This window comes from Peromyscus eremicus, unplaced genomic scaffold, assembly GCF_949786415.1.
Source record: "Peromyscus eremicus unplaced genomic scaffold, PerEre_H2_v1 PerEre#2#unplaced_106, whole genome shotgun sequence".
NCBI lineage: Eukaryota > Metazoa > Chordata > Mammalia > Rodentia > Cricetidae > Peromyscus > Peromyscus eremicus.
Window position 1 is genome coordinate 437013 of NW_026734345.1, and position 23254 is coordinate 460266.

The 23254-nt window shown below is 41.0% G+C and overlaps 1 protein-coding gene across 1 annotated transcript; it reads left to right on the forward strand.

Moving 5' to 3' along the window:
* Positions 1–1543: 1543 nt before the first annotated feature.
* On the forward strand, positions 1544–15851 carry LOC131901528 (vomeronasal type-2 receptor 116-like). Its single transcript, XM_059252643.1, has 7 exons — positions 1544–1831; positions 5243–6046; positions 6943–7148; positions 8841–8865; positions 9778–9786; positions 11414–11537; positions 14932–15851. The coding sequence occupies exons 1-7, from the start codon at positions 1706–1708 to the stop codon at positions 15849–15851; spliced, it is 2214 nt and encodes a 737-aa protein (XP_059108626.1). The 5' UTR covers positions 1544–1705.
* Positions 15852–23254: the final 7403 nt, after the last annotated feature.

The window sequence follows — 23254 nt, forward strand, 5'->3', positions numbered from 1 at the left end:
TGTAGGAATCGAGGTACCAATCCCAGCCCCCATCCAGGGTCATCTGAGAAACTGCTTCTCAGGAGCTAGGGAAATGTGAAAGATATCTACAATAACTTTACACACACGGGCAGATGCTCATCATTCTATCTGCTCTTTATTGTGTTCTTTGTTTCTTCCATCTTTATTCTCCTACCTGCTTTGAAAGGTAAAATCTCTTTTCTCCAGTGGAGTCTCACTGAGAATATTATTAGACACACTTTAGGACCAGTCCTGTGCACAAGAGTAGTTTGATAACACAAAATGGACAGAATGGCATTTTTGTAGACTTTTTGTCTTATTTTGCCTCCCTTGGGCTTTTTTTGTCTGTTTCTTTTTCATATTTATTATATTTTATTTATTTATTTTCTTGATTTCACATTCCACCCAAAGCTTCCCTTCCATTTCCTCTTCCCATTTCCCCCTCCTTTATTCTCCCAGGCCTCACCATCCACTCCTTCTACTGTTTATGTTGAGGTACAGGCAGGTATCCCATGAATATCTTGAGCCATGGTTTATCAAGCTGCAGTGAGACCTGGCACCCCTCCTTCACCAAGGTTGGATCCAGCAGGAGGAAAGGGTCATCATTGGGGAGGACCCAGAAGAAATTAGGAGAGGAGAAAATCATTACCAAAGTACACTCTTGGAAAAAATACAGTTTAATAGTAGGCGATCCCCCCACATTTAAAATGGAGAAGAGGCAATCTGCTCAAGAAATGCTAGTGGAAAACCTGCCATCCAGAGGTTGAAAAGAAGTATCTTTCAACCATTGTCTTGCTTCAAAATCAAGTCCAAATGGATCAAAGACTTTAGTGTAAGTCCAGAAAACACGAAACTGAAAAAGACAACAAGGAGAAAACACTTAAAGATATCAAACAATACAGGAAATAAGACCACAAACTAACAACTGTGATTGCATAAAATTAATTTTGTCTGCATTAAAAAAGTTATGAGCTGGGTAAGAGGCTGCCTACAAACAGATGGAAAAATATCTACTGTCTATATGAGACTGAAGAATATCTAGAATATAGAAAGAATTAATACACTGTGGCTGTAGACACAGTTCAACAGTTAAGAACACTTGCTGTGCTATTAAAGAACCTGAGTTCAGTTTCAACCACCCATGTTGGCAGGCACCTTAAAAACCACTTAAAATTCCAGCCCTGAAGGATCCAGCTTCCTCTTCTGGTCCCCATGAGAACTGCATTCTCAAGTCCCCTGCAGATACACACACATATATCTTTTATAAAATGTACGTCTAGTGCTCATACAGCCAGGTGAAATTCTCTGTCAAAGTGGACAAGAACACATTTCTTATTTTTGTGACAACCACTCCCATTAAATTTTTAGGTTTTTTTTTTCAAGCTCCCAAGCATCTCGTGTTTTTCCAACCTTGCAACACTGGGGAATTTGTCAAGCTATATCTGGAAAGACATGAAATGCATGATAGTCCTTGTATTAACTACAAAGCATTCATCTATAGAGCATTATCCATACTGAACCCTGGGCCTTTATTTTCAGAATACCAACTCGAAACTACCAGTTTGTTCTGCCTTTTGCTTTTGCTGTGAAAGAAATCAACAGGAGTTTATATCTTCTACCAAATGTATCTCTTATATTTGTCTTCTTCCATAACAATTATGATGATAAACAAAGACTTCAAAATTTCATAAACAGGTTTGCAGAAATGCATATTTTTCTCCTTAACCACATCTGTGAATATCAGACCAAATGTATAGTAGCAATTACAGGACGAATGTTAGCAACATCTCTGAGGGTGACTCCAATTCTCCAGCTCTACAGATATCTACAGGTGAGGTTGTTTGGGTGGGAAAGAATGGAATTTTTCTCCTTAATTGGCATAGCCTGATACCAAGGAGGATATGAGGGGGAGATTGGCTTCACATTTGTGTAAATAAGTTTCAAGTGTGATTAATCATGCACTCAATGGGACATTCACAATTCATTAGTTGATGTAGCTAGAGTTTTTCTCTCCAGGTGCTGCCAAGTCATGTAGCCCACTTATAAAATCAACATACAGATGCTTATATTATTTAAACTTCTCGGCCATTAGCTCAATCCTACCACTGTCTAGCTCTTCCTCTTATATTCAGCCCATTTATGTTAATCTATATATCACCATGTGTTCCATGGCTTTACCTGTTGCCTTTACATGATCCTCCCTGGATGGCAGGCTGGAGTCTCCTCCTCTCTGCCTTCCTGTTCTCTCAGTTCTCTTCTCTGCTAGTCCCACCTATACTTCCTGCCTGGCTACTGGCCAATCAGTGTAGCTAGAGTTTTTCTGCCTGGCCCACAGTCAGGACAAATCTCTCTCACCTGCCAGTCCCACAGCCACTCAGACCCGACCAAGTAAACACAGAGACTTATATTGGTTACAAACTGTATGGCCATGGCAGGCTTCTTGCTAACTGTTCTTACACCTTAAATTAATCCATTTCCATTCATCTATACCTTGCCACATGGCTCGTGTGTGGCTTACCGGTATCTTCCCATGCTGTTTGTCATTGTGGCGGCTGGCAGTGTCTCTCTGACTCAGCCTTCCAGTTCCCAGCTTTATTCTCCTCCTTGTCCCGCCTACACTTCCTGCCTAGCCAATGGCCAATCAGTGTTTTATTTATTGACTAATTAGCAACACATTTGCCATACGGAACATCCCACAGCAAATCAGTGTTTTATTTATCAATCAATCATCCACAGCCCTTCCCCTTTTTCTTTTTTTTTTTCAAAAAGGAAGGTTTTAACTTTAACATAGTAAAATTACATATAACAAAACAATTATCAAACAAAAATTACAGTTACAATATTAAAGAAGATATCCTATCTATCTTATATTTGTGAGTCTAAGGTTTTATATCTAACTTATCTTTTATCATAACTGAGGAAATTATAACTATCTAGTCTTCAACTACATCAAAGACCCCAGAAGGATAGACTATTACCTGAGAAACAGGAGAAGGATGCAAGCAACTTTCTGGAGTCTTGCAGGGTAGACAGAGACAGCTGGCAGCCTGGACAGTCACCTAATGTTCCTTTGTAAATTTGAGGCATCTGTTTTCAGCCCACAGGCCTAGAGTCTCTCAGTCACTTTTCTCAGTGTCCTATAGAATGTGTGGCAGTTTCCTCTGTGAAGCAGGAACCTGAAGGACCATTTCGCCAAGCAAAGTTCAGTGGTCATGTTCCTATGGGTTCTGCATGTCCAGTTGATCAAGCAGTCCAGGCAAGAACAGTTTCTTGCCCAAATGGCTATTTTTGCCAAGGTGAAGATAAACTTCATATGGAGTGTCTTCGATGCCCATCCTCCTCTCTGAAGTAAATTGGTGCTGCCAGGAGCAGACATGTCTCATTGTCCAGAAAGTCTAAATTTTTAAAACATTTTCAATGCCATATTCTATACGTCTTTGAAGTGTTTGAAGATTACCTACCTAATTGAATTATATCTATGTATACCTAGAAAACAATGTGACTATAAGTTTGACTATCATAGAAAACTAATTATTAATCTGAATTTCTTAATTATCCATTAAAATTTATATGAGTTACATAAACCTAATACCTCAAACAAGAATAGAAATATATGTACAGTATAACAAAATTAAGTTTAAACTTGTATCAATAAACTAAAATCCATAGCAATGTGAAATATTTTAAACAAGTTGATCTTTAAAAGTAGATTCAATAATGTACCCTTTCATCCTATCATATCTATATCATATCCCCTTTTCTTCTTTAAGATCACATTTATAATCAACCTGATTTACATAAAAATATTGTTTTTCTCTGTCCCACACCAGAGGGCTCTTCTGATATTGGACAAAAGAATTTCTTAACCTTTTTTTTAAGCAATATGTTTGGGTTTAGAGAAGGAGTGAGCCAATTCCATCTCCAAAGCCAGCTTGGTATATTTGGGAGTTTTGGCATAGCTTCTCTTACTACTTCCTGCTGGAGGGGGGCGCTGTATCTTATGGGGACACAAAGAAAATTTTAGGATTATGGAGTAGTCTGTGAGGGTGTATCGTCTGAGCCAGTTGCCTTGAAACCATCCTGGATGTTGGATCATCTGGGCCATGGTGTCATCGGAAACTTTTCAGGGGGTCTTGGCTGGTCAAACCTGATGTATCTTAATCTGGAACAAATCCATATCCTCTTGCTTTCTGTGGAAACAAAAGCAGAGCCTCCTTTACAAAGCAACATATCCTTATCCAAATTTTGAAGTCACAGTATCTTTAAAATATACATATTGGTTTAACTCAAGAGCTTTTGTGATCAAATATTTTTTTGCAGTTAGAAATCCCAAAGACAACATACTCCAGATTCTCTGTGTAATATCCATCTTTATATGGCTTATTTTTTATACTACCTTTACTGTCTCTTTAAAGACTTTATTTTTAAAAACTATTTCTTTATATAACTGTATATATTCTTTTTTTTTTCACTTAAGACTACGCACATTTTTACACACATTGTAAAGCATTTAAAGTCTTATTACATCTGAATCTGTCTTGTTATGAATCTATTGTTTTAAACTGCAGCATTTGTAAGACTGAAATGGCCACTGTGGCGGTGGTTTGTGGCTCCATGTACCTCAGCTTCTCGACATGGTGGTGGTATGTTTACCAGCAGCTCTGGGAGCCATCAACTCTTAGAAACAATTGGTTCCTGTTTTGATCAAAGTGGCATGTAGTCCAGAAACCTTTTTTTTGAACAGCAAAGATTAAATCCACCAAGCAGCATAATGTGCCAAATGGAGATGCCTCATTCCTACCATACTGCCAGTCAAACATACAGACTGCAACTAACTTTAGAGAGACAACTAGAAAGCTGTTTTAGCTCCATTTTAGAATCTTTTTTTTGTCAGGTTTTACGTGGAAACTCTTGCCAACCGGTTGGGCTCCATTTGTAGCTGGAGAGCTTCTCAGGTCCCAAAAAGCTCAGGCAGTCCAACAGCCCACTTGGAGGGACCTGGAGAGAAACTCTCCAGCTACAAGTTGATATATAGATGAGAAGAAGAATTAGCATTCAAGGGGATTTTCCTTGAACAAATTGTAGAAAGGTGATTTTTTTCAGGTTTCCAATAGTGTAGTATAACTGTGATAATAGGGAAAACTGTCTTCCTGTCATTTCAAGCTGGTGCTTCACACACCTCAGGTCTTCCATTGAGATTTCTGACAATCCTCTACCTCATGCTATGTTTTATGTCCTTTAGCTCACCTATGGACCTTTCAATTCTATCCTGAGTGATCATGAACAGTTTCCCAATCTGTATCAGATGGCCGCCAAGGACACAGCCCTGGCCCTGGCCATGGTCTCTTTGATGATTCACTTTAACTGGAACTGGGTTGGGCTGGCCATCTCAGATGATGACCAGAGTCTCCAATTTCTCTCAGATCTGAGAGGAAAAACTGAAATCCAAAGAGTCTGCTTAGCTTTTGTGATTGTGATCCCAGTCAACATGGAATTATACATGTCAAGAGCTGAAATGTATAACAACCAAATTGAGACATCATCCACAAATGTTGTTACCATTTATGGTGACACAGACAGTACTGTATTTGTGTGCTTTAGAATGTGGAAATCACGAGGTATACAGAGAATATGGGTCACCACCTCACAGTGGGATGTCACTACAAGTAAGAGAGACTTCACAGTTGATTCATTCCATGGGACTCTTGCTTTTGCACACCATCATGCTGAGATTTCTGGTTTTAAAAATTTTGTTCAGACATTGAACCCTTCCAAATACACAGACATAACACTGGCAGGACTGGAGTGGATGTACTTTAGCTGTGAAGCCTCCACATCTAACTGTAAGACGCTGGAGAACTGCTCATCTAATGTCTCACTGGAATGGTTAATGCTACAGATTTTTGACATGGCCTTTAGTGATGATGGTTATGATGTATACAATGCTGTGTATGCTATGGCCCATTCTCTCCATGAAATGCTTCTTCAACAAGCAGAAAACCAGCCAATCAATACTCTCACAGCACTGGATTCTGACTGCTCACAGGTACTGTATCTTCCAATCGATGGTACTTGGTGTCATCAATGTTATAATCTTTAAAGAGTCTCTCACAGGCTGAAACCAATATTTATCATATATGTGATAGTCACTATAAGGGATGGTTTGTATAAGTGTACTCAACTGATTCTGACCCCACTGTAGGCTCTGGAGACCTTATCCCTCTTGATTTTTCTGAGAGCAGTATCAAAGAAAATAGTGCTGAGATTCAGTTCAATACCTACTTTTGTACCTGTGTATGAGTATATTTGTATCTGATTGTCTGTATGTCTTTATGATTGTTTCTGTGTATGTGTATTGTATCTTTTTAGTGTCTAAATGCATTTCTGTGCCTTTGTATGGTTGTGTATAGATGTGCTTCTTTGCATATGTATCTCTCTCCTGTGTTTGTGCGTGACTGTGTATATCAGCATATATTTGTTGTGTGTACATATGTCTCTTTGTGAATGTTTGTATTAGTGTGTGTCTTTCTGTGTGTTTTGTATCTTTATGTGCCTGTGTTTCTGTGTCTGTGTTTGATTCTTTAGGTCTGTCTGTATGTGTGTGTTAGTGTGTATGTGTGTGAATGAGTGTGGCTGTATTATGTGTGTGCCTCTGCATGGGTGTCTTTGTGGAAGTGTTTGTGTGTGTGTGTGTGTGTGTGTGTGTGTGTGTGTGTGTATGGTGCATATTTATATTTGATGTTTATGTGTATGTCTGTGTTTGTGTTTGATGGTTTCCCCTGAGAGAACTAAAATTCTAGGAACACAATAACTTTATTTATTCACATGCTTTCATTGAGTTTCTCTTGGGCACCTTCAATAAATTTGCCTTAGGATGAAATAAAATCATTTTTAGACTTAATATAAAGGAATATAGAATAAAGAATGTTGTTTATCTTTCAGCTTTGCCTATTTCTGCAGAATATGCACTTTGTTAATCCTGCTGGAGATGTAATAAATATGAATCAGAAAGAAAAACTGCAAGCAGAGTATAGCATTTACTACATTTATAATTTTCCCCATGGTGTTGGACTTAAGGTGAAAATAGGAGAGTTTAAGCCATATTTTCTACATGGTCAACAGCTCCATTTATATGAAGATATGATAGAGTTGCTCAGATAGAGTTAAATCAAATAGAAAATTTCTTAATAAAAATGAAAAAAGAAAAGAACTAGACAGGTGGGTCTGACTAAAACGTACTGATGCACACCTCACAGTTGTAACCACTCTCAAGTGAGGCCACTTGAGTTTTCCTGTGACTTAGTGAAATTAGATGGATGATCATGTAAAGACATAATTTTAAACTTCTAGATGATATTTCTTCCCTTCAGATTGTTAAAGTATGTTTTTTGGTAAGTTTTTGAAAATCTAAGACACACATATGATATATTTTTATCATATCAGAAACACTCTGATTTATAAGCAAATACAAAACTAGATATGACCAACATTTGATATTATTCCCAGTAAAGTTATCAATATTCTCTTGGTACTATTCTAATTGCTGCCCATTGTTTTTCTTCTCTTCAGTTGAATCTCTAATCCACATGCTGAAAAGACTGAAGGTATTTGTAAGGAAAGATTTGGAACTAGGAACAGATATGCAAGTCATTAATTTATAATCTGTAATTTTATTCAAGTACATTGACTAGGAGGTCCTAAACTTCCTACTTGTGTAACAATACATTCACATTTTCATGGGCCACCTTAGATATTTTATTAATTATAATTTGTTTTTTTAGACTTTTTATGTATATGGATGTTTTGCCTGTATATATCTGTTCCGTATGAGTATTAGGTATGTAAGTATGCCCGGAGAGGGATTATGATACCCACGAACTGAAGACAATTTTGAGCCTAAATATAGGAGTTGGGGGATTGAACAGCAAGTATGATAGGTTGCTGAACTACCTCTCCAGCCCTGAATCATAATTTCTAAAGTAATCCTTCATTAAAGAGCATTTCTTTGTGCATTAATTCTTGCATAACTCATTTAAACAAATAAACAAACAAACAAATGAAAAACAAACAAAAAGATTTGTATTATTTCCTTATTTGATTGGACAGGCACTCATAGTTATCATAATTTGGTTTTGAGAAAATTTGTAAATAAAATATCCCATTCTGTGTCCCCAGATATATCATAGGTATTGATTCCGATGTGTCTGGTTTTATAGTATCTGAACTACATTGCCTACTACAATGTTGTGTGTTGAGTTTGAAAGGGGTTTACTTCCAGAAAGTGTGCAAACTTAATCTGAAGTGATATCTCAAGTTGCTCAGATAGAGTTAAATCAAGAGTTAATATTCTATTTTCACAGTGATGAGAAAATTATGCTCAGAGAACAGCCAAATGGGGAGAAGTTTTAGCTAATAGCCTGTACCACCAGATCAGAGGAGAGCAATGAAATCATAAGTCTGCTTCTACCAGGCCTAACTTGAAGGAATATTACAAAAACATCAACCAAAAGGAATAGAGAGGACTAAAAAAAAAATCCAATATGTGTCATACTCTAGATATGCAAATTGTAATGCAGAAATGAAACTTGCAAACAGTGAGGCAGCAGGATTGCAAATGATACACTCATAGCCTTAAGTGACAGTGAACTCAATGACACACCAAACAAAGACTTCAAACAATAATTGTAAGAATGTTCCAGAACAGGGACAGAGTGGGAGAGCACGGAAAGAGATACCATGATAAATGAAGACATCATGAGAATAAGAAGAGGCAGGGTGCTGGAGGAGCTGTCAGGAATTCACAAGGATGACCTCTTCTTGGACTACTGGCAATGGTCAAGAGGGTGTCTGGACTGGTCTACTCTGGTGACTGGTCTAGGGAATAATCTACTTGTCATCATAGAGCCTTTATCCGACTAATGGAAGCAAAAGCAGAGATCCACGGCCTGGCGCCTGGCAGAGCTCTGAGAATCCAATCAATTAGAGAGAGGAGGGATTCTGTGGGCAGAGGACGTCAAGATCATGATGGGAAAACATGCAGAGATGACCAGCCACACAAGTAGAAACTCATGCTGTGGACTAATTGCTATGGAGCTCCCATAGGACTAGACTAGGCCATCTGGATATGGGAGATAGTAGTTTAGCTTGAACTGTTTTGGGGACATCCAGGCAGGGGGATTGGGATCTGTCCCTGGTGCATGGGCAGGCTTTTTGGAGCCCAGTTCTTAGGGTGTGACACTTTGCACAGCCTTGGTGCAGTGGGGAGGGGCTGGAACTTGCCTCATTGAGTTTGCCAGGCTCTGCTGACTACCCATGGGAGACCTTGATTTGGAAAATGTGGGGATGGAGGGTGGCTTGGGAGTGAAGGCTAGGGGATGGGAAGAGGGAAGAGGTAGGTTCTGTGGTTGGTATGTAAAGTGAATAGAAAATTTCTTAATAAAAATGAAAAAAAAAAGAATGTTCCAGGAAATCAAAGAGCATATAAATTACCTCTAAGGACAATTCAAGTAGTTCACAAACACTTGGAAACAATAGGAAATTGAGAGAAGCTGTGACAAAAATTCAGTAAAGTTACAATAACAATGAGGAATTCAGACTAACATTCTGAAAATAATGACACAACAATTCCAACAACAAATTGTATAAAACATCTTTCTCTGAACATGTCTCAAGTAGAAGTCAGGCTTTCAGGACTTGAAACAAGATAGATGATTTATAATTCAAACTATGACAAAGATAAAACAATAAGGAAGGATGAAGAAAACACAAGAGACTTAGGGGACATCAGTAAAAGACCAAATTAAGAAAGCACAGGCACAAGAGCAGGACAACATGTGAAAAGACCAAAGGTATTTCTAATAAAATAACAGCCAAAATTTTACCAAATGCTGGGGAAATATGGGCATCCAGATATAGGAGGCAGGCACAGTGCCTAACAGACAGGTTTAGTAAAGGACCTGCCCCTTTTGAAGATTACTTAAAATCTCAGTTATGCAGAACAAAGAGGAATTTTCGGTTACAAGAGAGAAGGTCAATTTCATTGAAAGTCCCCATCATAATGACAGTAGCTATATTCATAGACACTTTAAAAGGAGGAATGATCAGTTATGTGTTTCAAACAGAGACAAAATTTCCAACTTCAATTATGATACCCAGCAAAGCTGTCCTTCATAATTTCAGGGAGAAAGAAAAACTTGTAATGATGAACATAAATTGCAGGAATATATAGCTACTGGAGCATCACTAAGGAAGACACTTCCAGAGTATCTTTACACTTCATACTCCTTCACACTGAATATTCAGTTAAACAGTAGATGTCACAGGTATATGTAGACTACACTAGATCACTAGACAGAAAATCAAAGGTTTGAAATACATAAAAACTTACAAACACACAGATTGACAATAATCACCAAATAACTTTCATTAGTAACTGAATGAATAATCCAACTCTCTAATCAAAGGACACAGACAAGGAAATTAAAAAAAAAAACACAATACTCTGTTTCTCAGAAGGAAAACACTGTGCTCATAAGGAAGAACAGAGTCTCAGCAGTAAAGAAAAAAGACCATTCCAGGTAAAGTGAATCAGAAAGAAGAAAATTGTAGTTCAATCAATGAAAATGGATAGAGAAATTCTCAAGTAAATATTGGCAAACAGGTCTGAACAGCAGATCAGAAAGATCAACCCCTATACACAAGATGACTTTATTACAGGGATGTAAGGCTGTTTCAACATGTGCAAATCAATCAAGTATAATATGTCACATAAATATACACTAAGATAGAAATTATATCCTCATGAAAAAGATACTAAAAAGGTCTTGAGCAATGTCCAGAATCCCTTCAGGGAAAGCAAAAAAACACATTTGAAAAATAAAAAAGACATTTTTTCACAAAATAAGTTTCTGTAAAACAACATAGAAAACATTGTACTACATGGAGAGAACCTCAAAGCATTTCCACTAAATTCAGAAATTGAACCAAGTGTGGTGGTGCTTCCCAGAATTAATGAGCAACTAAAAACTAGGTCACCAATATGACCAGAAACCAATTAGACAGAGACATTTTCTCAATTAAGTTTTTCTTTTTTCTTGTAGCTCTGCTTTGTGTCAAGTTGACAAAAACGAAGCTACACAATGGGTGGGTAGGGAGTTCAGTTCAGGCATTCCAATGGTGACACAACATATGCTCCTAGATCTTCATGAACTTTTAGTAGTTCAGAAGCACCTCTACACTTCATCAATTTGTTCTCATATATTCATGTCTTGTCTTGTACAAAGTACTGAAAGAAATGTGTTCACTCAGGTCATGTATAGAAAGAAAACTTGTTAACTTCTCAACATGATGAGATGCTATAAATATTGAAGGAGTAGTCAAACTCCTGGCCCAGCATCTGTCTGCTTTTCCTCAGATGCCCTCTGCTGTGTGCAGTGTTGATTGTCCCCCTGGATTCAGAAAATTCCAACAAGAAGGAATGGCAGCCTGCTGTTTTGATTGCACCCCCTGCCCAGCAAATGAGATTTCCAATGAGACAGGTAAGTGTTGACTGCAGGGAGAAATCGTTCAGATTGACTTTCTTCTGCTATCCACCTTGCACTTTCAAAGGGGCCTGGAAGGGTGCTGCACTGCTGTGTGGTATTCACCAGAGAAGACTGCTCAGACATAGGTTTAAGCCAAATAAAGTCATCATTAGCTGGATGTCAACTACAGTTGATGTGCAGGACCCCAGTGTAGCACTGAGCGTTTCTCAGGGTGAGATTTTAAGCAAAAGAACCATGTTCTGGGTTGACATACTTCAGTTACCAAGAAAAGTGAGCCAAAAGCAGATCCACAGAAGATAAAAAGCAAAGTTGATACATTTTGAGACTTTCCCAGAATTATAATGACTATGATGGATTAGACATTTGCTTCAATTTGGCAGGTGGTACTGCTAGGTGATGAGTTTTATATTCTGAGTGGCACTTCTATCATGAATTCAGTTTTGCTAAAGAGGGTCTGTGGACCTACTAAGTTCTGTGTCCTTTTACAGCACAAGTAAAATCTATTCCTTTCCTAATTTTGTTTTACATGTATGTAATCAAAAATAATGTCCTTATAAATAACAACCTGTGCCTTCACATATACCCTTGACTCACTGGAAAATTATTGCTGGTAGTATTTTGTAAAAGAAAGTGTTTTGAAAAATCAAACAGCCCTGTGAGGGAATTCTACACTATATCTGTCCGATGACTATATCCCTGTAAAGGTACATGTAGACTAGATTGTAGTCATGAGTCTTTATAAATCTTTGGTTATTCATTTATCCTCCTTGAATGTATGTATGTATTCCTGTGTGAGTTTATGTGCAGGAGATTGTGGAGGCCAAAACAGTGCATACAAGCCCCTGGACCTTGAGTTACAGACAGGTATAAGCTTCCTCATGGATGCTGAGTCCAAACTCTTGTTCTCTGCAAGAGCTGTAAGCACTCTTTTTTTTCTTTTTTCTTTATTAGGAAAATTTCTACTCACTCCACATACTATCCACAGACCCTCCTCCTCCCTCATCCCACCCCCAGCCCCCCTTCCCAAGGCACCCCGCATCCCCACATCCCCCAAATTGAGTTCTCCCAATGGGGAGTCAGGGAGCCCAGCACACTGAGCCTAGGCAGGTCCAAGCCCCTTCCCACTGCTTCAAGGCTGTGCAAGGTGTTACACCGCCTGGGAGTCTTTGCCCTGGAGGAGTTGGGAATGGGGGATGGGCTGGGGAGAATGTAGGGGGGGGGGGCGGGAGAATCCATGGCTGACATGTAAAATTAAATTAAATTGTAAAATAAAAAATATAAGAGCAATTAGCAAGAAACCTGAGCCATTAGGCAAAACAGATTAAATAATAAAAAAAATAAAAAAGACAATTGAGGAGTTGGAGAGATGTCTCAGCAGTTAAGAGCATGTGATGCTCTTCCAGAGGTCCTATGTTCAATTTCCATACACCACATGGTGGCTCACAACTATCCATAGTGAGATTCACTGCCCTCTTCTTGTGTGCAGGCATACATGCAGGCTGAGAACTGTATGCATAATAAATAACAAAAACCTTAAAAAAAGATATTTAGGGTCAATGAGAAGAGTTAGCAGGTAAATCTCTTGTCACAAGTTTGATGACCTGAACTCATTGCAGGAAGCCCTTTGAAATGAGATGGAGCCAACTCCTAAAAGATGCCTTCTTGACAACTTTCACTTTACACACACAAACACACACACACAAAATACTCACACACATGTGTAAAAAAAATGAACAGATTGTAATAAAATTAATTTAAGATAATAACTATAAAGGGCATTTATATTAATGAATACCAACAAAAAATTAACAAAAACTTGATGTTTATGAATATTTGAATTAGGCATATGTAGAGGGTAGTAAGTCCATACAGGGCCAGGTCCATGTGAAGGCCACCGGAGGCATCTGATGCCCTTTGTACCAGAGTTACAGGTAGTAATATGGCACTTCATATGTTCTGGGAACTGGACTTAGGCCCCCTGTAAGAGCAGACCATGTTCTTAACAATAGCCATCTTTCCAGTCCCTTAAAGAACAACAAACAAAAAAAGGAATCATAGCTGGCCACAAATGCTAGGTTGGTTTTATTCATGGAATGACTTAAAATCCTGGAAGCACATCATTGCTCTACATTATTATCCACAGTTTACCACATTTACAATCATATTTCCCTTACTTGCTGTGGTGGAAATTACAACTTATGAATGGGGTATTATTGTTCAATTCAAATATTCTGTGTTATCACTCTCACTTGGGAGTTCTCATGTTGTCTTGTTAATGATGTTTTACCAATAACTACTTCACCATTGAGTACATTAGTAGAACCCAGGTCTGTTGGAGTCCACAGAGGTTTCCTAGTGATATCTGAGCTTAGTTCACCAGCAGGGCTGCACAAGAGGATGATTGGACCTTAGGCCTGGGTACTAGCTGTTTGGTAGGGTCTACATTTAGTTGTATTTAGTAAGGGGGAGGTCTTTTGCATCCCCCCTTGTCACTGATATAAAAAGCCCTTTGGAATAAAGTTCTGGGCTCGTGGATCAGGATCTTGGCTCCTCTGAGGCTATCCTGTGTTTCTGTCCCTCTCTCTCTCTTCCCTCTATATTTCTATCTAAACCACTTATCCCTCACTCCCCAAGAACACCCAAGTGGAATGTCCCCAAAGAGGTCTCATGTAGAAAGAAATTAGGGAAGGAAGTAGGTGCTGTGTGCTCACAAAGGTGGTGATATAAGATACAAGACTTCTAGGTGTTACATATGTATCGAGTTTTCTACATTAATACTAGGATTATTTCATTTTATAAACTGTTTAGTGTCCCTGTTCCCTGATGAGGACACAAGTAAGGGCATCATATTTAATTAATTTTTCTTGAGAATTTCATATATGATTATAAAACCTCTCTCTCTCCCAATTCTATTTCCCATACATCACATGCAACAAAAACTCTCAAACTCATGAGCTCTTTTTCATTTACTATTTTCAAACACTCATTTTCATTTACTGCTTTCACATACATATGCACTTGCATGCACGGACACAATTGATTCAATTTGTTGTTGCTCAGCTACTCATGTGTTTGGTGATGATCATATGAGAATAAAAAAAAGCTATAAGAAGTTTGAGCCTGGATAAGACCAAGTCTCCATCTCTCATGAGGGCATCACTTCTAATTCAGACAGAAAGATTCATGTTATAGTGTATCAACAGGATCTGTGTTTGTCCTTGAAGAAGATAGGCATTATGAAATGGAAGCATTGCTCTTCAGAAAATTCTCAATTAAATCTTTATCAATAAAGTATGTGGATGTTGTAAAGTTTCTAAAATACACTGGAGTGGCCTGTCCATAAGAAATACTGAAGTTGCACTAACAATACTTTTGCTTTCTGCATCAGATATGGATCAGTGTTTGAAGTGTCCAGATGACCAGTATGCCAATGCAGAGCAGAACCACTGCCTGCACAAAGATGTGACCTTTCTGGGCTTTGATGACCCCTTGGGGATGACTCTGTCCTGTATGGCCTTGTGTTTGTCTGCACTAACCGGTCTGGTTCTTGGGATCTTTGTGAAGCACCAAGACACTCCCATTGTGAAGGCCAATAACCTCACTCTCAGCTACATCCTGCTCATCTCTCTCATCTTCTGTTTCCTCTGTTCCTTGCTCTTCATTGGCCATCCCAACTCAGTCACCTGCATCCTGCAGCAAATAACATATGGAGTTTCATTCACTGTGGCTGTTTCCACTGTGTTGGCCAAGACAATTACTGTGGTTTTGGCTTTCAAAGTCACTACTCCTGGAAGAAGGATGAAGTGGTTTCTGGTATCAGGGGCACCAACCTACATCATTCCCATCTGCATCATCATCCATATTATTCTCTGTGCAATCTGGCTGGGAACATCTCCTCCCTCTGTTGACATTGATGCACACTCTGAGCATGGCCACATCATCATTGTGTGCAACAAGGGCTCAGTAACTGCTTTCTACTCTGTCTTAGGATACCTGGGCTCTCTGGCCCTTGGGAGCTTCACTGTGGCTTTCTTGGCCAGGCATCTCCCTGACACATTCAATGAAGCCAAATTCTTGACATTCAGCATACTGTTGTTCTGCAGTGTCTGGGTCACTTTTCTCCCTGTCTACCACAGCACCAAGGGCAAGGTCATGGTGGCTGTGGAGGTCTTCTCCATCTTAGCCTCCAGTGCTGGCTTGCTGGGATGCATCTTTGTTCCCAAGTGCTACATCATTTTGCTAAAACCAGAGAGAAATTCTCTACAAAAGTTAAGAGAGAAAACCTTTTCCAGAACTCACATTTCATAAATTTTAACTGACAAATGTAATGTTGGTACAGAACCACCTATTAGGATACAATGCAAGGTTATTTATTAGCTAGTGACTCTCACTGTTTCTTCTAATGGTGTTTTTTATCAGTGTAATGTATACTACTTTTATCTATATTGTCTCCCATATGCTTCTACTCAGCCACCTATTTTTACAGGACTTGGCTTTTGGACATTAGTGAAGATTGGAAGTGTTCTCTTTGTCGCTAATATGTAATAAGATTTGAAATTAACTCAGAGGTTTCTTTTTGATATCTTAGTGAATGTAAGACTTTGACAGCAATTGATTATTGGGGAAATTGAAGGAATTTTGTGACCTCCTGTTTGCAGATGAAGGCAAAACAATGCTACCCCTAGTAGGGGGGAGACTAGAGAATCCTGATGCATCCTGGGAGTTAGAGAAGTAGAACTTAGGTGTGAGAGGGATGTTTCAATAAAGAGATGTTGTGGAATATTGCAGAAGCTGGAGAGATGTCTCAGCAGACAAAATTATGTACTGCTCTTGTAAAGTGGCAGAGTTCAATACACAGACATCATAAAATGTAGTTCACACCCACCTGTCACAGTAGCTGCAAGGGATCAAAGTCCTCTTTGGGCCTCTAAAGACTCTTTTACACACACATATACACAAAACACACACACACACACACACACACACACACACACACACACACACACACACCCCAGAATCCAAACCTTTTCTGTCTATCACTAGAAAATAAACAGACTTCTATGGGTTAAGAATGAAATAAAATATACTAAGATAAAAGAAAAAAAACACATTAAATTGAACAAAACAAACAAAAAGAAGGAAAGAATCCCAAGGAAAGTTAGATAAATCAGAGACCCACTTGGGTGCACATTCTTAGTCCCATAAAAACTGTAAAGTGGTAGCCATTGTACATACTCAAAGAAACTGATAGGGTAAAATGAGAGAAGAAAAAAAATAAGAAGAGAAAACAAAACAAAATGAAACAAAACAAAAACGATTAAAACAACAGGTAAATAAAGAAACAAAAAAGGAAAACACCCTGACATGATATTGTGAGACAAGAAACATCCAAAGATTCCACTGAGTTCATTTTCTGTTACTGTTACACATGCATTCTACCCTTCAGCATAGTTGAGACAGTCAGAGTCCCTTGGAGGAAACTAAACTTTCATTAGCAGCTGGATATCAACTGGATATTGCTTCTGGGTTAGGAATGAAGCCTGTGTTCACTTCTCCTTTCAGGTCAAGTACCCTGCACTGGAAGTTTTTTTTGCAAATCTGACACAAACTAAAGTCATCTGAGAGGAGGGAACCCCAATTAAGAAAATGTTTTTAAGCTGTTGGTGGTGGTGCACACCTTTGGTCCCAGCACTTGGGAGGCACAGGCTGGCAGATGTCTGTGAGTCTGAGGCCAGCCTGGTCTTCAGAGTTAGTTACAGAATAGCCAAGGCTACATAAAGAAACCCTGTCTTAAAGCCTCCCACCCCCCCCCAAGAAAGAAAATGTCTCCATGTGATCCAGTTATAGGGCATTTATTTAATCATTGATTGACTGGGAGGGTCCATTTCAAAGTGGGTGGTGACATTCCTAGGCTGGTGGTCCTGAGTTCTATAAGACAGCAGTCTGAGCAAAGCAGTAAGCAGCACCTCTCCATGGCCTTTGCCTCAGTTTCTCTTTGATTTTGGTCCTGGCTTCCTGTAATGATGGACTCAAATGTGAAAGTGTATGCAAAATAAGCCCTTTCCTCTCCAAATTGGTTTTTGGTCATGTTGTTTTATTGTAGCAATAGAAACTCCAACTAAGACAAGTTGGTACCAGGAGTGGGGGCTTGCTTTGACAGACCTGACCATGTTGTTTTGTAGGAGGACTATGGAGGGACTTTGAAACACTGTATAAGAAAATTCTTTGAGTGTTTCTCAAACATCAAGCCGTTCTGTAGTAGCTTGGAATATAAGAATGTAGAGGGTAATGCACAAGATGGGAACATGGCTTGTGAAGTTTCAGAGGGAAGTTTAAAGACTCTATTGGGGACATTTGTTATTTTGAATTAAGATTCTGTGGCCCAGGTTAGTTGGGGCTGAATAATCAGCTATAATTAACAAAGTATCTGTACTACTAAAGTGAAAACTTTGTTTTACTGAGATACTCAATGCTGGTTGGCTAGAATTGAGAAATTAGTGGTGATTAAGAAAAGCCCACAGTGGTGGTGGCACATGCCTTTAATCCCAGCACTCAAGAGGCAGAGCCAGGCAGATCTCTGTGAGTTCAAGGACTGCTTGGGCTATGGAGTGAGTTCCAGGACAGGCACCAAAACTACACCAAGACACAATGTCTCGAAAAAAACCAAAAGAAAAAAAAAGAGGAATGCCAGCATTGCTGACTTGAAATCTTCTGAGAAGTGTTTCCTGAGAGCACACGGATGCTGTGTCCCAGAGGCAGTTGTATTTCATGCTGGCAGTCAAATTTGGTGGTGTAAGAGTCACCCAGGTGGTACTGGGTTTGAAGGCATGAACTGGCCAGGGATTGCAGGTGAGGCTTGGCACTGTGAGAAGCCAGGAGATGCCATTGGTGAAGGTGGAAGTACACTAGCAGTTGAAGGTCTAAAATTAAAGGAGTCATACAGAGAATTTGAGACTTGGAACCATGAAGAGAGTCTATGAGAAGCGTTGATGAAAGTGCAGCCATGTTGCAGCAGAAGACCCAGCATTGTGGTTGATGTCAGTATTGTGGGATGACTGACAAGAACAGCAGCAGCTATAGAGTGGAGCCATCCTGAGCCTGGAAGGCAAGCTGTGTGTGCTGCAGAGGATGGAGCTGAAGAAGTGACCCAAGCCCTTTGGAGAAACCCAGAACTTAGTAAGTGGATTCAGACACTGGAAATCGCACTATTACACAGTTGGAGAGTGGATTTTATTTGTCAGAGAGACTTTGCCTTGGGCCTTTCCCTCTTCAAGTAAGGAATTACTTAACCTAATTTTTAATTTTTTAGGAGCCCACACTTGGGAGATTTTAAACTTTTAAAAGTATTTTTTTTGGGGTTTGAAAACAGACTGGATATGAAAAGGGACTGATTTTTCTGTTTGTTGAGATAGAGTTTCTCTGTGTAATACTGGCTGGCCTAGAACTCACTCTGTATATCTGCCTGGTTTTGAAAACACAGAGATCCACCTGTCTCTGTCTCCTGAGTGCTGACAGTAAATGTGTGTGCCACCACTGCCCATCAGGACTGCATTTAAAAAAAAGATTTATTTATTATGTATAGTGTTCTGCATGCATGTATTTCTGAATGCCAGAATAAGGCACCAGCAGCTCTCATTATAGCTGGTTGTGAGCCAACATGCAATTGCTGAGAGTTGAACTCAGGACCTCTGGAAGATCTGCCAGTACTCTTAACCTCTGAGTAAAATTTTAATGTGGCCCCCGGACTTCCCTTCTGAAGCACAGGTGAGTGCCCTAGCTTGCCCCCGACCCCATCCCTGGGCACCAGCCACTCCAGGGGAAGACCTGCCCAACTTGGGCCCAGGTTCTGCTCCCCGGGCAGGTGCCCTTCTAGCCCCACTGGGAAGGATCCCCCTCTCCAAGACCCCTGGCAGACCCTGCAGTCTCCACGCCCTGCCCCCACGCCCATCCGCCTGAGCCCCAAGCCTCTGCCTGAGACTTAGAGGCCAGGCCCCCCAGCTCCCATCTTGCCCAGGACTTCCCTTCTGAAGCACAGGTGAGTGCCCTAGCTTGCCCCCTACCCCATCCCTGGGCACCAGCCACTCCGGGGAAGACCTGCCCAACTTGGGCCCAGGTTCTGGACCCCGGGCAGGTGCCCTTCTACCCCAACCGGGAAGGATCCCCTTCTCCAAGACCCTTGGCAGACCCTGCAGTCTCCACGCCCTGCCCCCACGCCCATCTGCCTGAGCCCCAAGCCTCTTCCTGAGACTTAGAGGCCGGCCCCCAGCTCCCATCTTGCCCAGGACTTCCCTTCTGAAGCACAGGTGAGTGCCCTAGCTTGCCCCCGACCCCACCCCTGGGCACCAGCCACTCCGGGGAAGACCTGCCCAACTTGGGCCCAGGTTCTGGACCCCGGGCAGGTGCCCTTCTACCCCAACCGGGAAGGATCCCCTTCTCCAAGACCCCTGGCAGACCCTGCAGTCTCCACGCCCTGCCCCCACGCCCATCTGCCTGAGCCCCAAGCCTCTTCCTGAGACTTAGAGGCCGGCCCCCAGCTCCCATCTTGCCCAGGACTTCCCTTCTGAAGCACAGGTGAGTGCCCTAGCTTGCCCCCGACCCCATCCCTGGGCACCAGCCACTCCGGGGAAGACCTGCCCAACTTGGGCCCAGGTTCTGGACCCCGGGCAGGTGCCCTTCTACCCCAACCGGGAAGGATCCCCTTCTCCAAGACCCCTGGCAGACCCTGCAGTCTCCACGCCCTGCCCCCACGCCCATCTGCCTGAGCCCCAAGCCTCTTCCTGAGACTTAGAGGCCAGCCCCCAGCTCCCATCTTCCCCCGGACTTCCCTGCTGAAGCACAGGTGAGTGCCCTAGCTTGCCCCCGACCCCATCCCTGGGCACCAGCCACTCCAGGGGAAGACCTGCCCAACTTGGGCCCAGGTTCTGCTCCCCGGGCAGGTGCCCTTCTAGCCCCACTGGGAAGGATCCCCCTCTCCAAGACCCCTGGCAGACCCTGCAGTCTCCACGCCCTGCCCCCACGCCCATCCGCCTGAGCCCCAAGCCTCTGCCTGAGACTTAGAGGCCAGGCCCCCCAGCTCCCATCTTGCCCAGGACTTCCCTTCTGAAGCACAGGTGAGTGCCCTAGCTTGCCCCCTACCCCATCCCTGGGCACCAGCCACTCCGGGGAAGACCTGCCCAACTTGGCCCCAGGTTCTGCTCCCCGGGCAGGTGCCCTTCTAGCCCCACCGGGAAGGATCTCCTTCTCCAAGACCCCTGGCAGACCCTGCAGTCTCCACGCCCTGCCCCCACGCCCATCCGCCTGAGCCCCAAGCCTCTTCTTGAGACTTAGAGGCTGGCCCCCAGCTCCCATCTTGCCGTGGATTTCCCATCTGGAGGAGAGAGAGAGAGAGAGAGAGAGAGAGAGAGAGAGAGAGAGAGAGAGAGGAGAGCACCCATCCTCCCCCGGACTTCCCTTCTGAACAAGAGCTTCCATCCTGCCCCGGACTTCCAATTTGGACAAGAGAGCTCCCATCTGGACAAGAGAGAGAGACTTCCTGAATCTGTCAGCTCTGAACCAAGTGTGCGGATAAGGCCAGGAACGAACCACAAGGAGATGGGCAGACGTCAAGGCAGAAACACATACAACAAAATGAATAGTAATACACCATCACCAGGCCCTAGCCCTCCTCCAACACCTAGACCTGAACATCAGAAATTGGAAGAAGCAGAAGAAAATAGCCTTATGAATGTCATCATGAAGAAGCTAGAGGCTCGTGTAGAGGAAAAGACAAAAAAATGTGAAGAACGCTGTAAACAACTAGAGGAAAGGGCAAACAAATTAGAAGAAATCAATAAAGTCCTGGAAGAGAACAATAAAATACTGAAAGAAAATCAAGAAAAATCAATGAAACAAATGAAGGAAACAGTCCAAGACCTGAAAAAGGAAATAGAAAAAATGAAGAAGACACAAACAGAGGGAATGCTGGAAATAGAAAATCTGAGAAAACAATTGGGAACTTCAGATGCAAGTATAATCAACAGAATGCAAGAGATGGAAGAGAGGATCTCTAGCGTTGAAGATACAATAGAAGAAATAGATTCATCAGTCAAAGAAAACACTAAAGTCAACAAAGTCATGAACCAAAATGTCCAAGAAATTTGGGACACCATGAAAAGACCAAACCTACGAATAATAGGGGTAGAAGAAGGAGAAGAATACCAATTCAAGGGCACAGAAAATATATTCAACAAGATCATAGAAGAAAACTTTCCCAACTTAAAGAAGGAAATGCCTATGAAGATACAGGAAGCCTATAGAACACCAAACAGACTAGACCCCCAGAAAAAGTCCCCTCGCCACATAATAATTAAACAATTAAACGTACAGAATAAAGAAAGAATATTAAGAGCAGCAAAGGAAAAAGGCCAAGTGACATATAAAGGCAAACCTATCAGAATAACACCTGATTTCTCAATGGAGACTTTGAAAGCCAGAAGGTCCTGGACAGATGTAATGCAGACATTAAGAGACCATGGATGTCAGCCTAGACTAATATACCCAGCAAAACTTTCAATCGTCATAGATGGAGTGAACAAGACATTCCATGACAAAGCCAGATTTAAACAATATTTATCCACAAACCCAGCCCTACAGAAAGCACTAGAAGGAAAATTCCAACCTAAGGAAGTCAGATACAACCTCGAAAACACAGGCAATAGATAAAGCCACAGCAGTAGACCCCAACGAAGAAAAGTACACACACATCACCACCAAAAAATAACAGGAATGAACAATCACTGGACATTAATATCCCTCAATATCAATGGACTTAATTCACCTATAAAAAGACATAGGCTTACAGAATGGATACGAAAGCAGGACCCATCTTTCTGCTGCATACAAGAAACACATCTCAAATTCAAAGATAGACACTACCTAAAAATAAAAGGCTGGGAAAAGACTTTCCAATCAAACGGTCTTAAGAAACAAGCGGGTGTAGCCATCCTGATATCCAGCAAAATAGACTTCAAACTAAAATCAATCAAAAGAGATCAAGAAGGGCATTACATACTCATCACAGGAAAGATCCACCAAGATGAAGTCTCAATTCTGAACATTTATGCCCCAAACACAAGGGCACCCACATATGTAAAAGAAACATTATTAAAGCTTAAATCACATATAAAACCCCACACATTAATAGTGGGAGACCTCAACACCCCACTTTCACCACTGGACAGATCCCCCAAATCGAAACTTAACAGAGAAATAAAGGACTTAATTGATGTCATGACTCAAATGGACTTAATCGACATCTACAGAACATTCCATCCTAACAAAAAAGAATATACCTTCTTCTCAGCACCCCATGGAACCTTCTCTAAAATTGACCACATACTTGGTCACAAAGCAAATCTAAACAGATACAAAACAATTAGAATAACCTCCTGTGTTCTATCAGACCACCATGGTCTAAAGTTGGATTTCAACAACAACAAAAACTACAGAAAACCTACAATCTCATGGAAACTGAACAATACCCACCTGAATCACCAATGGGTTAAGGAAGAAATAAAGAAAGAAATTAAAGACTTCCTAGAGATCAACGAAAATGAAGACACCACATATCCAAACCTATGGGACACTATGAAAGCAGTACTAAGAGGGAAATTCATAGCACTAAACGCCCACATAAATAAGCTGGAGAAATCTCACACTAGTGACTTAACAGC

Bases quoted from the DNA above. Each gene is read 5' to 3' on its own strand.
- LOC131901528 (XM_059252643.1), top strand. From the start codon at position 1,706: ATGCATATTTTTCTCCTTAACCACATCTGTGAATATCAGACCAAATGT. The intron at 6,047-6,942 runs GTACTGTATCTT...TTTATCTTTCAG, and splicing joins TGGATTCTGACTGCTCACAG to CTTTGCCTATTTCTGCAGAA. The intron at 11,538-14,931 runs GTAAGTGTTGAC...TTTCTGCATCAG, and splicing joins TGAGATTTCCAATGAGACAG to ATATGGATCAGTGTTTGAAG.